General features: G+C 56.4%; 1 protein-coding gene across 4 annotated transcripts in view; it reads right to left on the bottom strand.

Moving 5' to 3' along the window:
• Nucleotides 1-10,428: 10,428 nt before the first annotated feature.
• Nucleotides 10,429-24,551, bottom strand: part of CLEC16A (C-type lectin domain containing 16A) — a 231,838-nt gene continuing 217,715 nt past the window's right edge. For 3 of the 4 annotated variants that reach the window (XM_055562157.1, XM_055562154.1, XM_055562155.1), the window contains 2 exons: nt 22,621-22,782; nt 10,429-12,587 (listed from right to left, as the gene is read on the bottom strand). In XM_055562157.1, coding sequence (XP_055418132.1) covers nt 12,232-12,587; nt 22,621-22,782 — 518 coding nt within the window. In that variant the 3' untranslated portion in view covers nt 10,429-12,231. Of the gene's footprint in view, nt 12,588-15,909; nt 16,044-22,620; nt 22,783-24,551 lie in introns of those variants that run through there. The other variant, XM_055562156.1, reaches the window with a different exon arrangement.

Genomic DNA, 24,551 nt, shown 5'->3' with positions numbered 1-24,551 from the left:
CCCGGCCTGCTTAGGACCTGGGCTTGTGAGAACTTTTGGGGTTTCTGCAGGGCCCTTCAGAGGCTGCAGGCACCAGGGGTGGGCACAGTCTCAGGCTCTCCTCGTTGTTGCCGTTCCACCTCCATGCCGCCCGCTGTTCCACCGGGAGGCAAGGCTCCTTCTCCGTGCTCACCTGCCTCCCCTCCGTCCTCCCGGGGTTGACACAGCCCCACGCACATCCTCCTAGGCGAGACAGAGCTGCTGTTGCTGCTGCTAAGTCGCTTCAGTCGTGTCCAACTCTGTGCAACCCCAGAGATGGCAGCCTACCAGGCTCTTCCGTCCCTGGGATTCTCCAGGCAAGAACACCGGAGTGGGTTGCCATTTCCTTCTCCAATGCATGAGAGTGAAAAGTGAAAGTGAAGTCACTCAGTCGTGTCTGACTCTTCGCGATCCCATGGACCGCAGCCCACCAGGCTCCTCCGTCCATGGGATTTTCCAGGCAAGAGTACTGGAGTGGGGTGCCATTGTCTTCTCCGTAGCTGGTCTCTCTTTTTCCGTCTGGTAGCCACAAATCTAATGTCTGTTTCTATGAGTTCATTTGTTTCAATTCCACATATAAATGAGATAGTCTGGGGGATTTTCCTGGTGTTCCAGTGGTTAAGAATCTACCTTCCAATGCAAGGGACACGGGTTCACTCCTTGATCAGGGAACTAAGATCCCATGTGCCTCGGGGTCAACTAAGCCTGTGCCTTGAAATGTGAGCCTGCAGGTGGCAAGAAAGACCTGGAACAGCTCAAAATTAATCAGTTAATGAAAATAAATGAGGTTGTCTGGTATTTGTCTCTCCCTGACTTATTTGGTTTTTGCCCTCAAGGTCCATCCATCGCATCTCACGTTATGGCAGGATTTCCTTCCTTCCGGTGGCTGAATAACATTCTATTGTGTACATATGCATATCATCTTTATTCATCCGTTGACAAGACGCTTAGATTGTTTCCGCATCTCGACTGTTGTGACTAATGATGCGGTGACCAGAGGGGTGAAGAACTCGCTCTGACACAGTGATTTCATTTTCTTCGGGTGTATGCCCAGGAGTGGAATTGCCGGATCATATGGTAGTTCTATTTTTTTAATTGTTTTGAGGAACTTCCATACTGTTCTCCAGCATGGCTGCACCAAATTACCTTCCCACCAAGAGTACACAAAGGTTCCCTTTCCTCCACGTGCTTCTCAACATTTGTCGTCTCTTATCTTTTTGCTGACGGCCATTGTAACAGGTGCGAGGTGATATCTCATTATGGTCAACAAATTTATTTTAAACCCAACACTTTGAAAAGCTCATTTTAAGCAAGATGGACATTTCACACCATCACCGCAAGCGGCACACCAGTCTGGCTTGCCGTAAGTAGTGGGTAACTGTAAACAAATGCAATGAAGACAAAACGTTCTGGCTCCAGAGGTTGCAGGTGGAAGATTGGGGATGGAGGGGGCGGTGGTGCGCGGCGGGACGGGGGTTCTGTCTTTTGCCAAAAGGGGAAATTGGCAGATGTTCTAAAGATTGTTAAAGGGAGATGAGCACCCGATGGAGGTTTTCTCTTTGCCTCCCCTTGAAGGACCAGAAGGGAATATAAAAAATGAGAATCGAGCTTTCTTGCCTGTGCTCTGGTTATTTGAGACCCCCCCAGGGCATCTCTCTCACTTGGGGGGACCCAGTGGGAAGGTTGAGAGCCATTAAGGGAACTCGAGGGGGTGGGAGTGGCTTTAGAGGGTCCCTGGAGGCTGTGATGGAGGGGGACAGGCTCCTTGGATGGTGACACATGCCCAGCCTCACAGATGCCCCCACTCTCATCAGCCCCCCATGGGCACCACGTGGGGAGAGGACCTGGGTTTGAGTATTGTGCTTACTAAAAGAGTAAGTCGGCTTCTCCCTGACTCAGTTGCCCCCCTGGGAAGCAGGGCTGACCCTCCCTGACCTGGGGAAAGGGAAAGTTCTGCGGGAGAGGGGGGGCATTAGTGCAGACGCAAACGAGGCCTGGTAACTCTAGCAAGGGCAGGGATTGCGTGCAAAGCCTGCCAGTGGGGCCCAGGCCTTGACTGGGGTTTCCCCACTGAGCTGGGGTCAAGGTCAGGGCACTTGAGGAGGCCTATAACAGTGGGAATCAACCCCAGATCTGCAACTGTGGGCAAATCTTTTAATCTGTCTGGGCCTGTTTCCTCATCTGGAAAGCATGGAGGTCATAGTACCCGCCTTATGAGATTACTGAGAGGATGAAATGAGATGGATCATGACAACATGCTTAGCACAGGGTCTGATGCAGAGGTGACGCTTTGTGAAGACTAGTGATGAAAATAATGAGGATGAGGATGAAGAAGATGAGAATGAGGCTGAGGGTGAAGAAATTGATGAAGATGAGGCTGGAGTTGGCAACGGTGGTGACGCTGATAAAGGTGAGGATGAGGATGAAGAAGAAGATCATAAAGAGGATGGGAAAGAAGAAGATGATGCCGAGATGGGGATGAAGGTGATGAAGGTGAAGATAAAGACGGACGTTGATGATGAGACGTGTTTGTGAAATAATAACGCAGGGCAGGAGAGCATAGACTCAACCTTCAGAACACGTCTTCCAGGTGTTTCTTACGATTACCAGCATCCAAGGTGGATGTGTGAGCCTGGAGGTTCCAGACCCTTGGCTGGACCCTCTGGTGGGCTGTTTATAGGGCTTCCACCCAGAGGCTGGGTGCTCCCTCAGGTGGTCCCTGCAGCCCCCTGCCCAGCCTGGGACAACCTTGCCCAGAGACTCCAGGGACTGGAAGGCATCTCCAGCTCCCCGAGGTCAGAGACCAAGGTAACCAGGTGATTCCCCATCCCACGGCACCTCAAGGAGAAAGGGTCATTGTGCAGGTGCTGCTGGGGGCCAGTCACGTGACACCCCTCCTCTTGGCAAACTGCACAGTTTGCCCATGGGTACTTCGGGAAGAAGGTTCTGAACTCCCATTTACCAGCAGGGGAAACTGAGGCTCAAAGATGGGAGGTCACTTGCTTCTGGTCACAGGGAAAGTTGGTTATGGAGTCAGGGATGGAGCCTGGGTCTGTCCAGCCTCAGGGTCTGTGTGTGTGTGTATAAGCAGGTGCACATGTGTGCATGCGTGCATATTTACATGAGCATGTGTGTGTGTATATGTAGCCCTTGGGGCAAAGCTGCGGGGCTTCGTCAGATTGGTGAGCTGGGTATTTGGCCACTCTTAGACTGATCCAGAATATTCTGCAAGCAGCAATCTGGGGGTGACCCTATTAAAACCTAGGTCATGGACTTCCCTGGTGGCCCAGTGGATAAGAATCTGATTGCCAATGCAGGGGACACCGGGTCGATCCCTGGTCCAGGAAGATCCCACATGTCATGCAGCAACTGAGCCCATGTGCCCCAACTGCTAAAGCCTGCAACCTCTAGGACCCTCCCCCCTCCCCAAGCTGCAACTGCTGAGCAGCAATGACTGCAAGTCGTGTGCCTGGAGCCTGTGCTCTGCAGTAAGAGAAGCCACTGCAATGAGAAACCCCTGCACCACAACTACAGAGTAGCCCCTGCTCGCCACAACTAGAGAAAGCCCGAGCGCAGCAACGGAGACTCAGGACGACTGAAAATAAAACGAAAAAAATAAATTAAAAATAAAACCTGGGTCATGACATGGTCCTTCTCTCCTCACAGTCCTCCCAGGGCTCCCCACTCTCCCCTGAGAAAAGCCCAAGTGCCCCCAGCGGCCTCCCAGGACCCTGTTGGTCCCGTTACACTACTTCTCTCAGCTCTCACCCTTCCTGGGTCCTCCCCAGCCAGTCCAGCACTTGCAGTTCCTCTAATGAGCCCCAGGGCCTTTGCACCAGCCGTTCCTTCTTCCTGAAATACTCCAGAGTCTATTTCTCCCTTGCTTCCTTCCTTCTTTGTTCATATGTCCCTTCTCAGCACAACCTTCCTTGATCTCCTTGATTTAACTTCCAATTTAACTTGCAGATGAATTGGCTGGCTGGGCCCCTTTCCTCAGCTCTATTTATATTTTCTCCTGCACTCAGCATTTTCAACTCACCCCGAAATTTCTGTACTTATTTTCTTTACTGCCTGCTTCCCGCTCCTGGGTGGTCTGCTCCAGGGGGCACCGAGCTCTGTTTGACTTGCTCACTGCTGCCTCCCCAGTGCCTGGTACACAGTAAGTGCTCAATCAGTGTTTGCTGAATAAATGTTCAAATGAAGGGAGAAGTGAAACCTTTCGTTCCTGTCCGCCAGAGCCTCCCAGGGAGGGGCCGGAGGGCGGTGGGGCTCTGTGTCACTTCTTAGATGCCACCAAGGCTGGGCAGAGGGTGCAGTTTCCCAGGTATTTGGCAGTGGTTGTCACCAAAGGGCTGTTCCCGCCCAGGTGGGTTGGCAGGAAAGCCAAATCAATAAAGGGCAGGAGATAAGCAGATTCAAGAGAAGACACAGAGGGTTATAGGGCAATTTCCAAGCAGTTCCTGTGAATTTGCTGGAGCGGGCGAAGGGCCTGCTTGGCTGGGCCCCTTGCACATAGGGTGGGGACTCCTCGCCTTGCTCTCTGAGAGGTGCAGGACATGACTGGGAGCCTCATAGACTCTGGCTTGAGGCTTCACCACTTCTGAGTTGGGTGCCCTTCGGTCTCAGTTTCCTCATCTGTGAAATGGGGATAATAGTCATGCCAGCCCTGTAGGGTGGCTGAAGTACATGAGACCAGGCATGTGCATTGCTTAACTGGGCTTGGCCTGAACCAAGTATCCATTAAGCGGGAGTTGTTGCTCTTCTAGTCCCTGCAACACCGCTTAGCAGCTGTGCAACCTTGGGTAAGTCACATGGTCTCTCCGGGCTAGGTCTCAGTTGCTCCTCTGTAAAAGGGCATGCGTGCGTGTTCAGTTGTGTTTGACTCTTTGCGACCCCATGGACTGTAGCCTGCCCTTTTCCCCTGTCCATGGGATTCTCCAGGCAAGAATACTGGAGTGGGTAGCCATTCCCTTCTCCAGGGGATCTTCCCAACCCAGGGATCAAACCCAAGTCTCTTGCATCTCCTGCATTGGCAGGTGGATTTTTTACCACTGAGCCGCCTGGGAAGCCCAAAGGGGACATAACGCCAACCTCAAAGTCTATTGGGAAACCTTATAGAGGCTCAACATGTGTTGACTGATTGGGGCTGGGAAGCTGGGTGGATCGGGACTCATCTGCCTGATGCCTGGAAACATCAGATCCAAGTTAGCCGCACCTGGGGAGGGCTCAGGGCAAGTGGGGGGAGGGAAGCCACCGGCCTGGGAAAGTGGAGGATGGAGAGGGGAAATCCCGGAGGCTTCGTCGAGGAGGTGAGCTTTGAGCTGGCTGTAAAACTGGGGTGAATTTTTAAAAATTTAGTTTTGGCTGTGTTGGGTCTTCGATGTGGCTCCTGGGCTCTAGAGCACAGGCTCAAACTGCTGTGGTGCACTGGCTTAGCTGCTCCGTGGCATGTGGGATCTTCCCGGGCCAGGGATCGAACCCGTGTCCCCTTCATTGGTAGGCAGAGTCATAACCACTGGATCACCAGGGAAGTCCATGGGGGAGAATTTAAAAACTGGCAGCACTCAGGCTGAGGCTGCTGTAGAGAAATGGCACATGGCTGGTGGGAGAGTTGATGAGCCAACCTTTTCCGAAAGCCACTGGGCAATTTACAGCCAGAGCCAGAAGGTGATTTATGTTTCTACAACCTATGCTTGGAACCTCTTCTAGGGGTTGATATAAAATGTGGACAAAGGTTTATGTGTAAAGGGGTTCATGCCAGGGTGATTTAAAATAATAAAAGTGGAAGCAACTTTAAGGTCCACCCCTGGGCGACAGCTAACCTGAGGGATACAACTCTGTGGCAGTACTTTCTATATTCTTTGGAAACGGAGCTTCCGGTAACACGGGCAATGGTGAGACCAGGGGGCTAAGTGTCAAAAGCAGGTCATGAAATCACACCCCCTGTGTTAGGTCATTTGCTAAAATGCATAGAAAAAAAGACCGGAAGGACATCTCACAGCATGCCCACATGGGTTGTCCCTTCATGGTGGGATTGCAGAAAATGCTAATATTTTTCTAGGCTTTGCCAAACTGTCACCAGGCCTCCGCAGTCCTTTGGCGATCAGTGGAAGCAACAGAGTAAAAGAGGAAACAGGTTAAGAAGAAAGGAGTGGAGAGAGGAGGTGGCAGCTGGAAGCTGTTCAGGGGGACACAGAGCTCTCTCCCTCGTGGCCAGTCCAACAAGCTTGTCAGTCTTACCTCCTAAACCTGTCGCAGGCCCCTTCCCTAGTGACCCCTCCCCACGCGATGGACTCCTCCTGTCCTTCACCTGCAGGCTCCGTGATCTCCTGCAACATGTGTCCAATCACATCGCTTTTTAGCTGTAAACCCTCCATGTTTTGGCTTTTAAAAAAATCATTTATTTTTAGCTGTGCTGGATCTTCGTTGCTGCTTTCTCTAGTTGTGCTGACTGGGGGGCTATTCTCTAGTTGAGGTGCGCAGGCTCCTCATTGCAGTGGCTTCTCTTATTGCAAAGCACGGTGGTTGTGGCTCCTGGGCTCTAGAGCTCAGGCTCAATAGTGGTGCATGGATTTAGTTGCTCCAACGCATGTGGAATCTTCTCAGATCGGGGCTTGAACCCATGTCTTCTGCATTGGCAGGTGGATTCTTTAATTCTTTACCGCTGAGCTACCAGGGAAGCCCCACTTTTTGGCTTTAAAACATCCACTGCTCTCAGCTCCGAGGCTAAAGCTCCCGGAGCAGACTCGGGGCCTCGAGTGGTCGCTCAGGCAGGAGCCTTGGGCCACAGGGTCACGTCAGGATGTTCCCCTGCCTTTCTGTTCGTCTTATTCACCATCATCTCTCTAGGAGGAGCCCAGCCTAGCACTGGGCCTCTGCAGAGTGGGAGCCTTGGCACGGATGAGGCCTGAATTAACTAGGGAGGTGGTTTCAGGTGGCAGTGATATTCAGGTGTTGAGCAAGGGTGTATTCAAGGTGGGTACTTGCTACCGTTCTGGAGGGGAGCCAGGCTGGGCTGGACGGCTGTGGCCCAGAAGGAGGACTGGTGGGGACTGGCGGGCCACGGCACGGCTGAGCTGGGGGAGGGAAGCTGAGGTTTGGGGCGGGGGCGGCCCCACAAGGCCTCATCTGCACACTAGTCAGCTCCCAGGAAGCCCCACCTGTTCCTGGTGTGGTGATTCAAACCTATCTTCCTTTGGAGAAAAGCACTTCAGATGGTGAGGGTTTTTTTTTCCCATCGCCCTGAAGGGCAGCGAGGAGGCAGGACCACAGAAGGAGGGGTTCCAGCAGGCGGCCGGCTGGGAAACGGTCCTCTGCGCGGGATGCAAGGTCACTCAGGGACAAGATGCTGCCCCTTCCCTCCCAAACGCCCTTCCACCTTCCAGGTACCATCAGAGGAGGCTGGGCCGGGCCTTCCAGTCACTCTCCCCGAGGCAGACTCCCGAGGAAACCCTGGGCCCCTCGCAGTCAGAGGGTACACGCAGCTGGGGGCTCCTGAGCCTGCCTTACACAGAACCGGAGACCAGGAGATGCAGCGACTGGCCCATGGCCACCAAGCAGGCCCAGCAAGGGGAGAGGTGGAAGCTGCCTATGAGGGTCTCATGCCAAGAGCCCCAGGCTCCCAGGCCGCCTGCCCTGGGTACAGCACTTCACTCATGTGGACCCTCGATTCTCTCCATGAGCCAAACAACCCATGTGGCAGTAGGTTCCCGCCCTTGCTTTGCAGCCTGTTCCCGCCCTTGCTTTGCACCCCAAGCCTTCAGGGGTGACCTGGCTCCAGACTCTGCCTCCTGAAGAGAGGCTGGTACTGCCCGAAGAACCAGGAGGCTGAGGAGGAAAAGGCCGCGGTCCGCAGGGCACCCTTTGAGTCGAGCTGCCCACAAGGCTCTCCACTGACACCATCTCTGGCTCTCCCTGGCTGGGCCTGGGGCAGCCCGTGGTGCCAGACTGTGAACCAGCATCCAGATGATTCCAACACTCATTCCCTCCTTCCTGGAAAGAGCCCGGGGCGCTTGGCCCCGCCACCCGGGGGCAGCACGAAACGAAGGGCGGGCTGCGCCCAGAGGAGCCCAGCGGGCTGTTTCCTCATTCGCAGGAAGGCTGTGAGGCAGGTGGGTGCTTGTGGGCCTCTCCCTGGGCTCCTGGGGCCTGTCTCCCCACCCCAGGGCCCCGCCCAGCGAGGCTCTGAGACCCTCTGCAGGCAGGGAGCCGACAGCTGCTGCCCCAAGGCCGGTCTTCGACCTTCTCTCTGGGGGGGCTCTTTCCAGCAAGTGCCTTTTTCGAGACTGAAGTTATTCTGGCACTTCACGTCACGAATGAAATCCCTGGACCTGTGCTGGGCACCCTGCAGGCCCTGCTGCAGAGCGGGGTCCAACCTCAGCCCTGGGCCTCGTGGGCAGGCTTTAGGGGAGGAATCTGGGCCTGCTGGGGAAGGGAGGCCTGCTGGTGGCCAGTGTCAGGCTGGCCACAGAGCAGGGGCCCCCACCTTCCGTCAGCATCGCCTCAACCCTTGGCACGAGCGGGGAGCCCCCTTAATGCCTTGCACTCAACTTGGGTTTTACCTTGAGGCCCAGAAGGTCCGGCTGTTTCTAGGCCAGCTTTGAGCTGGAGCGTCAGAAGTTCTTAGGGCAACCTGTGATGCCGCCTCTAGGGATTTCCAGAGCCCATGCTGCCTGGGAAAGGCGCTTCCCAGCACAACCTCACCCGCTGTCCTCGGTGGGGAGTCCGAGGCTCAGCGACACTGCACTAGGCCCCATGCTCAGCCTGCGAGGCAGGGCTGTCGCGAGCCCATTCTCTAGGTGTGGAAGCTGAGGCTCAGACGGAGTCCAGCAGCTGGCGGATGCTCCAGGCTCATGGCACCTGACCTGCCTGGGGTTGGGGGCTCCTTTCTGAGGTGTTCTCCCCGCCCCTCCTTTCGGGAACTGGGGGTGCCTGGACAGGCTGGGGGTGGGGAGGACCCAGTGGCTGCACCCTACCCAGCAGCTCCGACAGGGCAGGGGGGTCAGACGGCCGAGAACCTTCCCCTCTGCCGGGCTGTGGCCTTCCCGCCACAGAGCCAAGGAGCAGCGGCCACATTCTTGGTAACGCTTTTTTTTTATTGCCAAATTCAAATTTACAAGGAAGTTCCAGTTTTCATTTCCACCCTTGTGTTCAGTACCCACGAAACATGAGTCACGCTGGCGAGAGCAGGTACTTCCCTGGAACGGTCCCGAGGCCCAGAAAGCATGGTTTCTCAATCCCGCTCCACCCCGGGACAAGAATTACTTACATATTTTCAACTTGGAGGAACATAAGGAACCCTTACAGTTTCCGCCCCCTGTCATCGTGACTACATTAAATATTTCTTATTTATTGCATCTAGAAAAGAAGGTGGGTGTCGGTCCTCACCCCGCCTCGCGCCTTTTGGACCAGTGCATCTTGAGACCTTAGGGAAATCTAATGTATGTCTGTAGAGAGGTGCATTCTGTCATTCACCCCCTAGTTGCAGGGCAGGTGTTTGGTGGGGGGGGGGCGCGGCGAGCTGCCTTCTGCAGAGAGCAGCAAGCAGGGCAGGCCTGGAGGGGCAAGGGGGCACAGAGGGTCTGCTGGTGCCGCAGGACAATCAATACCCCCTCCTGGGTTGTGGGGAGGGCACGTGGCTGTCTGACTTTGAGGCGCCCCTGCTGGCAAACCAGAAACACATGTGCTTTTCCCTAGCCACTTTCAAAGCTGATGTTTGGGGATGACCAGCTCTGCCCCTGACTTGGCAAACCCATCGGGCCTGATGTGGACTTGGGGAGGGTCTCTGGAGGGACAAGACGTGGAGATGGAGGGTGGGTGATCTGAGTCTGGTACCCACGTGTCATGGGGCCATGGCCTCCGCCCACCCCAGGCTCACCAAGAATTCCTGGTTCTACCTCTCTCTGCCCCGGAGACCCAGTGCCTGCTCTCTGGAAGGGCCCCTCTGTAGGTGCCCCCACTGTTCGCTTTTCAAGCGTGCTCCTGAAGACATGGCTGTGCCCCCTGCTGCCAAGACAGTGGGGATCTGGCTGCCAACAGGCTGTGGGGGGCCCGGGACCAACCCTGCAAGCCCACCTGGGGAGAGGTCTGCCCCTGGGCCAGGCATGGGGTGGAAGCTTGGCCTGATCGCACCTTCTGCTCAACAGCCCACGGAGGCCGGTCTGCGTTCAGTTCTCCCGCCTGGCGATGCTGCCCCGGGTCCTTCTGGGCATGTGGTCCCCGCTGGCAGAGACCTTGCTCCTTTACAGCTTGAAGGGCTGGGTCCACCTACCTGGGTTTCTTCCTCAGAATAATGCCACTGGCCTTTCCTCCTTTCTGCTGCTCCAAAATCATTTCAAAAGCAGAAGTGGGGGCCTCCAGAGCAATCCTGCGCTTCATCCCAGCAGAGGCACCCGTAGGGTCCCCTCCCTGATAACACACACTTTCTCCATCCTTCTGTCCCCGCCGCCTGTCCTTTCTGGAGGGCTCCGCTGAAGGTCATGGCTTGGGTCTCCTTGCTGGGGCCTCTGGAATTTCTGCTGAAATGGCCTCCTGTCTGAGCTGGGCCTTTTCCCCTGATGGTGCTGGCTGGTCTCACCTGCCCAGGGGTTTCTGATGGCTGGAAGAGACCTGTCCCGCAGACACCACACCCCTTCCTTGGGGGAACCGGGTGTTTCCTTCAGGAGGCTGAATCTGGCCCAAGCAGGGCCTTCCTGATTGCAGCAGGAGGAGGAGGCGAGGGGGACGGGGTCCTCTAACAGGTGAGTTTGCGTAGCATCTTCTAAGGCCGCTTGACAACCCGGCCCGGCCAGTGCTGACACGGTAGGTGCTCACACTCTTGTGGGAACACGTGGAGGCCAGTTCTGCAAGGTCTGAACATCGATCAGTGAGGTGAAGGTCACTTGGCTGTGCATGGTTTGAGCAGAAAGAACATCTTGGGAACTTTATTGGATATAGAGGAGACCTGGTCTGCACACGCCTAGCCCAAATGGAGAAGGAACCAGGGGTTTTCATTACAAAACAAAAACAAACACAAACAAGCTTGCTTCTTTACAGCAGCAGCTGAGAGGAAGAGGGACAGAACCCAGGCTCCTAGGAGGTCATGTCCTCGCTGCTGGGCAGGGGCTGACCCTTGGGGCGTTCCTGCCTGTGGGCACCCACACAGCTGACCAGCAGGCAACGGCCTTGGAGCACGGTTTCCATGACCTTTTCTTTCCATCAGAGCCTCAGAGGCCAGAGTCCCTGCAGTCGCACACAGTTCTTTCTTAGGAAGTGGAGAGGTGGTGACAACCGAAGGCCTTGCTGGAAAACTGTCCTGTTTGGTTTTAGTCCAGAAGGATGGGGAGTGGCCCTGAGCAGGGACCTGACCACAGTCCCCCTTTTCATGGAAAGATCCGGGTGATGCCCTGGGCTGCCACGGCAGAGAAACTTTTGGCCCTCTCAGCTCTGTTGTGTACCTGAGGATAGGTGTCTCTCCTTTATTTATGCTTAAACAATACTTTAAACTTTCCAGAAGAACTTCTATCATTCCACAGGCTCGCCGGGTTAGTGAGAAACAAAGAAGTCAGAATCCCTTAAGACAATGGAGAAGGCCGGACAGAAAACTCTAAACCGCAAATCCTGGGAACTTCAAGGGAAAATGAAAACGAAATCTCTACAGGAATATTACACTTTTAACATGACATCAAACCTTAGGGCGGAGGACGTTTCTTTTTTTTTTGAACTTTTTAAATAGCTGTTTTTCATCTGCTGCCAAAAGCAGGAATAAATATTCCAAGGAGGTGTTTATCGAAGTTCGCTTTTCTAGAAATATCTACACAAAGTGACCATGTCCGCTGCTTCTCTGCACACTGGGGATGGTGGCAGAGGACCTCCAAGACAGCGGAAGGGCTGGCTGATGAAGCGAGTGCTGCTGATGGGTCCTGCCACCGCACCCCCCACCCCCCGCCCGGGGGCTGAGGGCTCTGAGACCAGGAGCCCAGCCCCCTCCCTGAGGCGGCTGTAGGATGATCTGGGTTCGCTGGAAGCACTGCCACTGGTCCCAGCCTGCTCTCAAAGAGGCATGAAGTCAAAGGGGGATTAGATTCGGAGCAGAGGAGCGCAAGGGTGGTTTGAGGTGCTCCCTGGGGCCGAGAAGAACTGTGGATGTTCCCAGAGCGGGGTCAGCTGTTCCAGGTCCCTGCCAGCGGGGCCACACACACACACACACACACGTACATGTTGAAGGAGGCCGGTTCAGGGCTCTGCGGGGTCTGCTGGCTCTGGCTGCCCAGCCCCCGAGCTCAGGGCCTCTGTGCCCACCATGGCTGGCGAGGGTGGCGGCGGGATGCCAGTGAGGGCATGGAGGCTGTGGCGGTCGACGGGCGGGATGAGGGTCAGCGACTCCACGCTCAGCGTGTCTGCAGCGTCCTCGCAGAGCAGGGAGATGGTGGGCTGCTGGGCGGGGGTGAGGCTGGGCGACAGGGTGACGGTCTCCACGTCCACGCTCCTCGCCAGGCTCTTGCCGGGCCTGGCCTCGGCTTCTATTTCGTTGACAATCACCAACTGGTCGGGGAGGTTAGGCTGAGGCTGCTCCGTGATCATGGGGTCATCTGGGCAAGGCGGGGAGAAGAAAGAGAGGCACGCTCAGCTCTGAGAGGCTCCGCTCGCGCTGGTACCCTCTGCTCCCATCTTGAATAAAGGCCCGGGGATGTGTGGGTGGAACCAGCTTGCCTCCCCTCCCTCCTTCTGGGGATCCACCTAGGTCTGGGGCAAGTCGGCCAGGGCCCAGGGTTACCCTGACTTGTGAAGCAAGGGACACATTTAGGGGCCTGTGCAGAGTGGATCCGGAAGCCCAGTTCCCTGTGCCAGGAAGCAGCCTAAACCGGCTCCGAGTATGAACCACCTGCCCGAGGAGAAATACATGTTTAGGGAGAGACGGGCTTGGGTGTGCTGATCACTGCAGGCCATTTCTCAGAGTCTATATTTGGTAACAGTGCCCAAGAGGGAACTCACTGCAATATTAAAAAAAAAAAAAAATTCTATAGAACTTTTCGGCTTTGCAAAACTAGAACAAGACTTCGGACTGTGGTTCTCTCGCCTGCTCCTGCTCTGAGTGCTGAGTTAGCACCCAGCAAGGGGCTGCAATTGCCAGGCCATTTCTATGCTGAGGGTCTCTCCCCTCTCCACCCCCATGCCAGGGCCACCTAGAGAAACCACATCAGGAGGGAGAGGTGGCCCGAATCGGTTATTTTTGGACCAGCAGTTTCTTTTTTTGGTGCTTTTTGAAATCCGTTGATTAGATTACAGGCGAATGGCTTATTTGCTTTTCAAAGAGGAATGGGGCTGGCAGAGACACCAGCTGGACTGGGGCTCCCTCGTGGGAAACATGTGCCAAAACTTCACGTGCCAGTGATCGGAAAACACAGATGAGAAGGCCGTGGGCATCTCGCTCGGAGGGCAAATCTCCCTTGTTACAGATCCTGGGGTCAACAGGGCTTTGAGCACACTGTGTGGAGAGGGGAGTCCAAAGGCACTCTGGGCCCTGGCATGATGGCAGACGTTGTTTTTTGGTTCAGTGTGATTCCACTTAAGTGAGTGGTATTTTTTTTTTTTTGTAAGTTAAGCCAAAACAAAACAGAACCGCAAACTGAACACAGAACAAAAGAATGGAAAAACCAAGTGCAAAATAAAACCGAAGGGCGTACAGAATGGGAAGAAAGAGAGGAAAGAGGGTTCCCAGCGTGGAAAGAAAGCACAAGCAACAGATGGGGTTTCCCAAAGGACACATCGCTCCTTCCCAGAGGACCCCCACCCCGGGCACGGCGAGCTCAGAAAGGCCCCGGGTCACTTCTGCACAAGGTCCTTTTTCTTTTCTTTCTCCCCAACCTCCCCCCCCCCCCTTTTTTTTTTAAGAGTAGGCCCAAAGAATACCACCACATGGGGCTCTGGGATGGGGTGGTGTCGGTGGATACGGGTGAGCACTAGTGGAAAAAATGATTCAAGGTGCGATCTGAGCCCAGAAATGCTGAGTAAACAACCCCACACACTTTCTGGTTTCTCTGAATTTCAGTGAATTTGCTCCACTCAGTAAGGACGCCTGGTGGTGACGGGCTGATTTCAGGCCTTGGGCTCATGTTGGGACGTGGCGCGCCCTGAACGTGAGGCTCTGAGCGTGGGGCTCACCTGCTCTGGCAGCCTCGCCTCGCTTCACACGAGCGTGTCCAGGAACTTATTACAGAAGGACCCACGTGTGGGCTTAGCTACTGGCGAGGCAGTTTAGAGATGACTAACCAACCAAACGGCACTTCTGTGCCATCTGGAGACAGAGCTTCGGAGCGCTTCCTTCAGGTTTTCTGCAGAATTCTCCAGGAGAATTCCCTCTTTGCTTGGGTCTGCACTTGAACGCAGATTTTCAAGAGGCTGGCAAACCTCATTCCCTGAGTCCTGCCCGGGTTTCTGGTGGTGAGAACAATCAAGCGTGTGAAAAGACTGCCGTTAAATATATTAGGAAACAAACCAACAAATGATGCAGTACACACAAAAGTGGTTTCTTTTTTAGGAAAAGAACAACTTTATTAAAAGGATCCATTTGTCCCCTGAGAAAAAGCCTCTTCCTATTTTTTTTTTTAAACAAGAAAAATCACCTTTTCTTACCCATTGTCTACAACACTGTTCTTTGTTTCTATCTACCTATCGATCATCTTCTATCATCTATTTCCCACCTATCTATCTATATCTACCTACCGATTTTTAAACTAAGAGCTGCTTCCTGAATGTTAGCTACAATGTATACATTCAGAGAAAATTTCTACATTCAAGGGAAAATTACCCAGGGAGGACACTGTTCCTGGTCAAGCGTGGACCTGCAGTGGTCACTGCGTACCCTCTGGCCTCGCTTGCCTGCTGGTGTTTCTGAGCTCCGAGGGCACAGGTTCGGGCCTGACCCAGGAGACGAGTGGAGGCCGGAGCCGGAGAGCCCGACGTCCAGTTCCCATGAGGGGTGCTCAGCTTCCCTGTGGTGCTGCCTCGAGTTGAAACCAAGGCAGCGGGTGCCCTGAGTCCCTGGTTGGCACCCTCGGAGGCTGATCTGCAGCTCCAGGGCTGATCCTTGTCGAGTGGGTGACAGTTTCCAATCAAGATGAGGATTTGACATGCTCAGGCTGGGGGACGTGGGACTGAGCAACGTAGGGAAGAAAAGACAGCAAGTAGGAGGGCAAAGCTCAGGGGAGGCAGCTTTTAAATGCAAGAGAAGGCAAAGGCTCCTGTCTGCCCAGACGGAGGGCACGTGGCAGGGGGAACCCTAGGGGGAGCATCGCAGGAGGGTGGCAGTGACCACAGCCCACACGGCCGCTATTTGGAGCTCTGATCACAAGAAGGGAAAATGGTGGAGTCATGTCCACCAGCGCGCTTACAAGTGAAATGACTTGGCCTCCGGCTGGAATATGATGGAATCTACCACTTAGATATGAGCAAGGCTGAGGAGAGGGGGAGTGGGGTGGGGGTGGGGTGGGGAGGAAAAGGAAAAGAAAAAAAAGCAACTAAGTGACTTCTTTGTGGCTTTTTGCAAATTCTACTGCCTAGCCCTCATGGCCTAACTGGGGGGCCAGGGGGAGGGGGGGAAGGGGCTGGAAACCCCCTTAGCTCAGGGCTTGTGCCTAGCCTGGTGCGGTGTCTCATGGAGGGCAGTTTTTCCAGACTGCCCGGCTCTGCCTCACGGAGGAGCTGACCCAGCTGCACCCCCTGGGTCAAGGGCCAGGGGGTTCGGTCCTCAGGTGGATTGAGGCCAGGACGGGACCGGAGCTGAGAAAATGGCTCGGGTAGGTGGCTGGGGCTCCCCGTGCCCTCGTCCGGCGTTCTGGGGCTCTGTAGGAGTTGGAAATGCAGCGTGCAGGGCGGTGGCGGGGGGCGTCGAGGGCCCAGGAGGCTAACGGAGGAGACCTGCCTGCAGTGACCGAGCCAGAGGTGCCGTGACAGCTGCCGATCGAAGCACTAAACCCAGTGGCCGCCGTGACTGTCGGCCTCCGACAGGCTGAACACTCGCCGGCGTCCTTTCCTGCCACTCCTTACTAGAGGGAAACACAGCGACAGATCATAGAAAGCTTTTAACAACCGCACAGAGAAGGGGGACATGGAGGGGGACACAGAGAAGTGACGGACGCGAAGCATCGACGACAGCGCGGGGTGGGGGGCAGGGGCTGTGCTCCGGGGGGGCTGCCGACGCGGCCCCCATGCATGGGGGACACCCCACCCCACCCCACCAACCCCGGGAGAAGGTGGGGGCTAAGACGAGCGGGACTCAAGCAGGTAAAGACGGCAGAGGTCTGTCCTGTTGCGAAGGAAAGCCTCGGGGTGGTCAGCGACACCTGGTCTCGGTGATGGAGGAACAGAACTGCCTGTGTGTTAAGATGAAAACCCTGCATCCCTGGGCCCATCTGAGGAGGGAAGGGTGTGTGGTTGGGGCATCAGAGTTGATACAGTTAGAGAAACAAGTGGATTTCTGACCCCCACTGACAAGGCAGCCCCTGAAGCCACCAGCAGAGCCTCCCGTGACCCCTCCCCAGACAAGCCCTCCGCGGCCACGAGGCGCTGCTCCCCCGGCCGCCGCGCTCTGCAGTCCGCACCTTTGAAACCAAGACTGAACCACAGCAGCAAAATCTGAGGGCAGGCGCCAAGGGGCCAGGGGGTGGGTGCTAATCGCTGCAACACAAGTGTTAGGCGCATCTCCCTGGGGAGGAACCAGCCGCCCCCTGTGAGACAAACTCACACTGGGGCCAAGCTTACGATGAATGCCACGGAGCACAACAAGGCGAACGGATTGAACTGCTGGCTTAAAAGGGGTTAAAATGGCACATGTGATGTTAGGGGTTAGGTGTGTTTTACCACACTTAAAATTAATGTCACGGAGAACACTGGGGAGAAGAGAGAAGACGTTTGACTTGGGGTTTTGTCCAAGAGTCCTGCCCGCCTGTGGTGCCGGACGCCGGTGACACACAGGTCGGCCCTGAGCCGTGTGGCGCTCAGTCGGCCAAGTGGGACCAACTGGGTGCTTGGGGCTGAAGGTCGCAGGTTCAGACAATTGTCTCAGGGAGCAGGTGAGGATGGGGAGGGAGGGACTGGGACAGGCGTCCAAAACGGGGCCACCAGGAGCCAAGCTCTTCCTTCTTCCTATAAACACTCGGGGAAGAGTCAGAGGGACCCCAGCTCAGAATTCCCTGGGCCTGAAGATGGACACTGGAAAGAGTGGCCTTGACCTTCAGTCTGACTTCATTTCTTAACAAAAAATTTTCCATCCTCCTCCTCAAAGTCACTCACCCAGAACACAGGTGAAACAAAACGGACTGAAGGTCGGAGGCAGAGTGGCTGTTTGAGGAACTTGGTGTGGGTCACAGAGCTCTTAGCGGAGGCTTTCCTACTAGAATCCCACAGTGCGTGCATGTGTGTGCATGTGTGTGTGTGTGCACGTGAGCACACGCATGGGCATAACCCAGAAGATACTTCTAAAGTGTTCCTACTGATCCTACATTTGGTTCTAAAATTGGGTCTATTCTCTCTTTCCCGCCATGTTTTCTTCAATCTCAAAACCATAAAATGTTTAATGAAAAAAAACCTCCTCATTCCAAACCCTTGATTTTCTCCCTGGAGAACGAGCCGCGGCCCATGAGGCTGGCTATGCCGGAAGAGCCGGCGACAAGAGGCCGGGTGCCGGGACACCTCTGCAGCACAGGGTGCCTGCTTGGAAAGACCTGAGGATCCCAGAAAACTGTCTTTAAAGGATGGTGGGAACAGGTGGACCCATGAATCAGGTGTTGAAACCAAACAATAAAAGCCCCCCGGGGCCCAGCTTTAACAGATAAATAATTCACAATGAGAATAAAATCCCCGTGCCCCCAGCTCTTTCTGCTTTGCTCCTGCGGTTACCACAGAATTCAGTTTTGACCTCTCCTTCAGTCTGGGGGCTTCCCTGGTGGCTCAGACAGTAAAGAATCCACCTGCAATGCAGGAGACCCAGGTTTGATCCCTGGGTTGGGAAGATGCCCCTGGAGAATTCCATGGACAGAGGAGCCCGGTGGGCTACAGTCTATGGGGTTGCAAAGAGTCAGACATGACTGAGGGAATACACTTTCAATTCAGCCTCGGGTATCTCTTGGTCCTGATTTGAGGGCCTTAACTTGCTAAGAAGCCACTCACCAGTGTCCACGATCTGTCTTTGGTATGTGAAGGAGACTCAGAAGCAGGTGTTCCCTGCACAGAAGGATATCTGTGGGCCCCTGGCAAACTGGTGACCTGTCTAGTCGGGTCCCTTCCCCCTTCTGGTGATGGTCCCTCTGCCTGTGCGGGCCTGAAGCCTAAGCTGGGTCCTTGGCCCTGATAAGCGTGGAGGCTGTTTCTTGGAGACAGACCAGCCCTCGGGTCTGTATTTGCAAGAATGGAATTGATAGGTAGATCCCAGAGAGGTGGGGGAAAGGAATGGACTTGTCACCAGCCAGATTCTGGACTGGGCCTTGGGGAACTGACCCAAAGGCCACCTTCTCCAGGGAGCCCTCTAGTCAGCCCCTCATTCTTGGGCTTTCGCCCCCAGTGACGCCTCCTCTGGGAGGCTTTGGCCCTGCCCACAGCCCCCAGCTCATAGTTTATAAATGGACACTTATCTGTGTGGTCCTCTGACAGACTTAGCCTCCCTGCCAGCTTATACATTTCAGGCTTTAGGGCCTGCGCACAGTAGGAACTCAACAAAAATCTGTTTGTTTGCAAACAGGGACCATGGCTGGGGTAGGGTGCCAAGGCTGAGGTAGTCAGAGGCAGACAGAAGAGCCTCTTGGGCACGGTGTGGGAGCTGGGTTGGTGGAGAGACCCTACTGAGCTCAGTCTGATGCCCACGTGACTGAAGGCCCCATGGGAAGCTGAGGAAATTCATGTTTGGGATAAACATGGGCCTCTTTCAAACCCATGAAATGCAAGGTCCCTTGGGCTGGACCAAGGGTGGAGGTGGAAAGCACAATGGAGCATCAAGAGAGTTTCACGCCCTCCTCTGGGGGTGAACCCATGGCTGAGGACCCCTGGCCGTTTGGGGTCTGTTTGTGGCTGACTGGGGGGCCCCTGGGCTCCCCCACTGCAGGAGCTGCGCAGTGACCTGGGCCTCTGTGAGCAGGCTGAGGCTCCTCCTCTGGCTCCAAAGCAACGGCGAGCTTCAGAAGGGGAGATGCCTGCATGTCACTGGCAGTCTCCAGCCAGGAGTGGGACCAATGCCCGGGTCTCAGGGGCACCCCCTGGAGGCACCGGGGACAGACGCAGGGAGGCGGCGAGGCGTGCAGGGTCGTCTCTGCGCGTGGGGCAGGGCTCTGGACCTCGGAGGCTGGGTTCCTATCTGGGCCCCCTGCTACCAGCTGCAGCATCCTGGCCAAGCTGTGAGACCCCTCCGACCCTCTGTGGCTTTCAGCTGCTCAGTGTGAGGCAGAGGGTGGCAGAATTCAATGGGCGGGTGTCTGTAAAGTGCTTGTGAGCTGCACGCCTGTCACGTGGATTTGGGGAGCAGAGTCTACTGGGGTGCCCTGTGGAGGGGGCATACCTGGAGGGCTGGGCAGTGTGGGCCCAGGCCACACTGATGGCTGATAGTGTGAAGGTCATCTCCGCTTTTCATGGATGAAAGTGAAAGTGTTAGTCGCTCAGTAGTGTCTGACTCTTTGTGACCCCATGGACTGCAGCCCAGCCTGCCAGGCTCCTCTGTCCGTGGGATTCTCCTGGCAAGAACACTGGAGTGGGTAGCCATGCCCTTCCCTTCTCCAGGGGATCTCCCATTTCCTTTTCCAGGGAATCTTCCTGACCCAGGGATTGAACCTGGGTCTCCTGCATTGGCAGGTGGATTCTTTACTGTCTGAGCCACACAATTCCATGTTTCAACCCCATGGGTCAGAGAAAAAAAACACTGGGTTCATCTCCTAGTGGACAGCATCTCCTGAGTGCGTTTGTGACCAAACCCTGACACGCACAGTGTGGCTCCAAGAGCACAGAAGCCCTGGAGTTTGCTACTTTCAGCTGCAGAGGGCCTGGCAGCTGCTCTCCACCCTGGGAACCTCCTGGACTCAGAAGGCTCAAAAACACACAGTGCTTCTGATCCACACTGTGCCCTCAAAACCCACTTTGGGATAAGTGGCCCCTGCAGCTGGGCTGCTGCTATTTGCTGTCCAGGCTGGATGGGGTATGGGGTGAGGTCCTGGCTAGAGCTCCTGTCCAGCTGACCCCGCAGGGGACAGTCTGATGACTTCCAAATCAGAAGCCTGAACACTGGGTCACCACCTGGGCGGACATCTAATCAGGACATGGGAAGAAGGGCACCTGTCCCAATATAACCCTCCCCTCTTCTTTCATCTAGCAAGGCTGGGTAGGACCCCAGGCAGAGGCTGGCATCATTTGGGTAGACTTGTCCCTCCAGGGAACATGGAAACCCCACGGGCTGTTTTCTGAATGGACCTGGTGGCTGAAGGCTGGCCTGGAGGTTTGGCATCAAGAGGAAGTGACCAGAGATCCTCCTGGGCCTGCCGCCCCAACCCCGGGGCACTCTCTCCTTGCAGCGATCAACAGCTGGCTCCTCAGTTGAGAGGGAAGCACCAGCCGCCCCACGGGCCGGCCCTGCATCGGGAGGTGAGTTATTTCAGTGTCTGCAGAGATCTGGGCGGGCAGGCTGGGCCCCAGGCTTTTACTGTCAGGCAGCATAAAAAATGGGGCCTCCAACGCCTGCCCCTGCAGGCCTGCCGGGGACACACGGATCGGGAGCAGACAGCCGGGGGCTGAGCATCACTCATCTACCTGACAATGGGCTAACAGCCCCCGCGTTTCGGAGATGAGCAGACATGTCACTGGCACCGAGCAGGGGATGGAGGCCAAGAACAAAGAAACGAGCGCAAAGCGCACGGTGGGCATGGTGCAGAGCCCCAGGGCCACACTCGGCTGGACCTCTGTACAACCAGGCCCGACTTTGATAGCGTGTTTCTCTTCTGGCTTCAGTCGGAGGCAAAGAAGTGTATGGCTCTTTGGTTTGTTTAGCTGTCGGCTGTGCCTCCTTAAACGCGAAAGGAAGGTGTAACAGTGGCACCAGAAGAGACCTTTCACCCAGAATGCAACTGGAAGTCTGTGTGTGTGTGGGTGCACGCGACACAGACACAGAACCATGCACACGCCAGAGCACGCGGGCACACACGTGGCACGTCAATACATAACCCTGCTCTTGGGCCCTCAAAGCCAGCATGAGCCCAGGCTTCAGGAGGAGGCTGAGGGCTGTCCTTGGCTTCTGAGAAAGCTCTGTCTGGATTTCCCAGCTACGAGCTTGGGAACGGCAGCAGCACTGCCTGGACACGCAGCCAACCTTCAGTCGGGCTCAGAAATAGCTCAGAAAGGGCGGTCGTCTCTCCCCGGGGTTGGGGCAAGGAGGGGAGCAGGTGCTGAGTTTAAGGGGGCTCTAAGTGAGGTGGCTTGAGGGTGACCTTGCTGCTGGGGCCCTCATGAATGTCCGTCAGAGATGGAGGTAATGGATGCTCGTGGGAGGAGGGGCGGGGGTGCCCTGAGCCACAGGCATGGAGACCAGGCGCGGTTAACCCTTTGCTGAGAACAGTGGAAGCTGAAAACTCCGGACAGAGGGGTCGGGGCCAAGGGGATCTCTGCCTCTGGTGTTGAGTGGCCGGTGGCCCAGGGCCCTCAATTTCCTGGCACCATGGTGACTTCCACCTTGGCACTCTGCTTTTGTCAAGACCCATCAATCCATCAGTCAACAAGGGTGTGCACAGGTGTCCCTGAAATAACAATGGGTGGGGGCTCTGGAGGGGACCCTGGAGGAACAGGGAATAACACTGAGGGTCCTGAGATGGGGGTGCAGACCAGAGTTATGGAGGTCCCCCAAATCAGAGACGTCTGGGGCCTCCAGACCCTTGGGTCACCCGCCGGGGTGTGAAGCAGCAGGCAGGCGCGAGGCCCTGCTCCTCTGGCTGCACTCAGGGGCCGTGGTGCTCAGGAAACAAGCCTGGCATCTTCATTTCTGGGATCTTATGCACTGCAGCCAGGGGCTCACGTGTGAGGGGCTCAGAGAGCTGCGCAGACCACGCGCGTCTCACCCCAGGCTCCTTGCACACAGGGTCTCTCTGCGCCACACCTGTGCTTGCATCAGTTATAGGAGGGCAAGCTGTGACTCCCGCCCATCCTGACAGACTCCCAAAAAGGCCAGCAAGAGGCACCCCCTGGTCACAGACGAGTGGACGGCCCCAAACATTTAAAGAGAAAATTGGTATGTTATGGAGGGAAAAAAAAATTAGCAGAGACACAATTCTTTTGCCAGAGTTCAAAGCATCACATCTGGGAGACCCCTCCCGTGACACCTATGACCCTGGAGGTGACAGTGGGATGAATTTAGGCCGGGTCGCCCACTGTCCACCCCTCCAGCTCTGCGGCCTGTGGGCCAGCCCATGAAGAGAGCCATTCTTCCCCCAGTGGGGGCCGAGCCAGCCAGCCACCCCCAATGGTACGCTGGAGTGGACGCAGAACCCTGAGAGGCAGAGTCCCCAGACACGGTGGCAAGGGGCAGCCAGGGGCCTCAGGTGAAGGGGTCGCAGCGTTTCCTCAAGTCCCTCCCACCGCACCGTGTCCCGCGGCCAATACCTGCGGGGCTCTGGGCGGCCGAGGGGGTGGACGATGAGCTGGCACCTCCGGAGTCGCAGTGGCTGGTGCTCCCACTGCCGCTGGGGCTCCCGCTGGCCGACGGCGAGGGCGAGGACAGCGAGGACGAGCTGTGCTGGTTTATGCACTGGGCCACAGCGAAGCCTGCAAGGCAAGGCGGGAAGCTGTGACCCAGTGGGGCCGCCGGCCGGCCTGGACAGAGGGTGCCGCCTCCCCAGAGAATGTGTGTGAGGCCACGGGTTGGGGGGCGGAGCCCCCGCCCGAAGAGGAGGGCTAACTGACCCAAAGCCAGCTCCTTCACAGTTTGGGTCTGCTCCCTAGAATTAGCTGAACTCGCCGGGCACTGGACGGGCCTGACACACTTCGACGTTATTTCGTGGAAAAGGGTGCAGACAGCCATAGATCCCAGAGTGCGTGTGTGTGGGGAGACGCCGAGTCATAAATCAGTGCCTGATGCTGGCTTAGCATCGTGCCAGCTGCACCCTTGAAGGGGACAATGCAGCCTCGGGGCTCAGAGGCGTCCTGGTGACACTCACAGATGGACGCGGGACACCCTCGCCACCAAACCGCGGGGCCTCTGCTCACGTGGCTGAGTCCTGCCAGAGGCAGGGCACCCAACCCGAGCTCTGAAGCCACCCTTGGCGGGAGGGGAGACCTTGAAGATGCACCCCGCCAGGGACTTGGCTCTGCCCTGGCAGGTCTGGCGTAAAGTTTGGTGCATGAGGGACACAAGTTCTGGCGAAAAGCAGGCAATTACAGTTTGGCTTGGCCCTCTGAGCAACTCTGGGGTTGAGGATGGGGCTGCGGCCTGCCCATCCCGAGGAAGTGGAAGAGCCCCAGTTTGGAGACTCGCAGACCCTGGCAAGCCCTGCCTGGCTCAGCGCCAGGACGTGCACCCAGTGTCTAACCCAGCTGCAAGCTTGAGGGGCGTGGGTCACCGACCTCTCCCCACTCGGCTGCTGCGGGGAGAATGACCACCCAGCCTGCTCGGCCCTGGGTGCTGGGCACGTGGTGGGAGCGGGCTATTCTGAACGAGCCGCCCCGGAGCGCCCGGAAGGGGACTCCTGACCCCTGTACAGCCTGCTTTTCTAAAGGGCGTGGCTCCTGATCTTATCCACGAACCGCCCGGGAAGCTCCCATGGAACAGACTCCTCGTGGACGCTCCTGGGAGCCTAGCAGGCTGTGCCGGTTGCTGCGGCAGCCCCCCGGGAGCTCTGTGCCCCTGCTTCTGCACCAAGTTGGGGTGGGGATGCGGACGGGGCCTTCTCCCCACTGACAGCGGGGACCCTGACCCTCCTGGCCAGTCACATCAAGCCTCCCCAGCCTGAGTGCACTCCTCCTGGCTCTAAGCCTCACACTCGCCCACCACCAGCGCCCACTGACACTTCTCCCAGCAGGTTCTCCAGGCCTGACCAGGCCTTGCTCAGAACTCAGGCATGTGTCCCGCAGGGGTCCGAGACGAGGGCCCTCTGACTGGTCAGGCAAGGCTGACTGGAACATGGCCGGGCCCTTTGTGTACAGTCTGCCCGAGGCTGCTCGCAAGCTATGGTGGCAATGCCGAGTCACTGCAAGAGGGGCCGCCAGCGGGGCCCCAAAAGCCTGAAATGCTTTGCTCCCCTTCCCTGGATGGGAACAGCAGGCACGGCCAGGGAGAGGGTGGGGGCACCAGGGAAGCCTGGGCTCCATCCTGGCCCACTTGCTTGCCCGCCGCGGGCCTTGGCCAGTCTCCCCACTTCTCGGAGCCTCCTTGCCTCCACACCCTGGTGGGCAGGTCTGGGTGGAGCAGGGGGGTGGGAGGGGGGTGAGGGAGTTTGCTCTGTTCCCACCTCAGGACTTGGGGGAACCCACACCCGGCTGCCCTGGTGGAGCAGCTCTTTTGTACTGATGTTTGTATAAAATTATTTTTGTCTGAG

This window comes from Bubalus kerabau, chromosome 23 (assembly GCF_029407905.1).
Source record: "Bubalus kerabau isolate K-KA32 ecotype Philippines breed swamp buffalo chromosome 23, PCC_UOA_SB_1v2, whole genome shotgun sequence".
Taxonomy (NCBI): Eukaryota; Metazoa; Chordata; class Mammalia; order Artiodactyla; family Bovidae; genus Bubalus; species Bubalus kerabau.
This window is presented reverse-complemented; position numbering and strand designations above follow the sequence as displayed.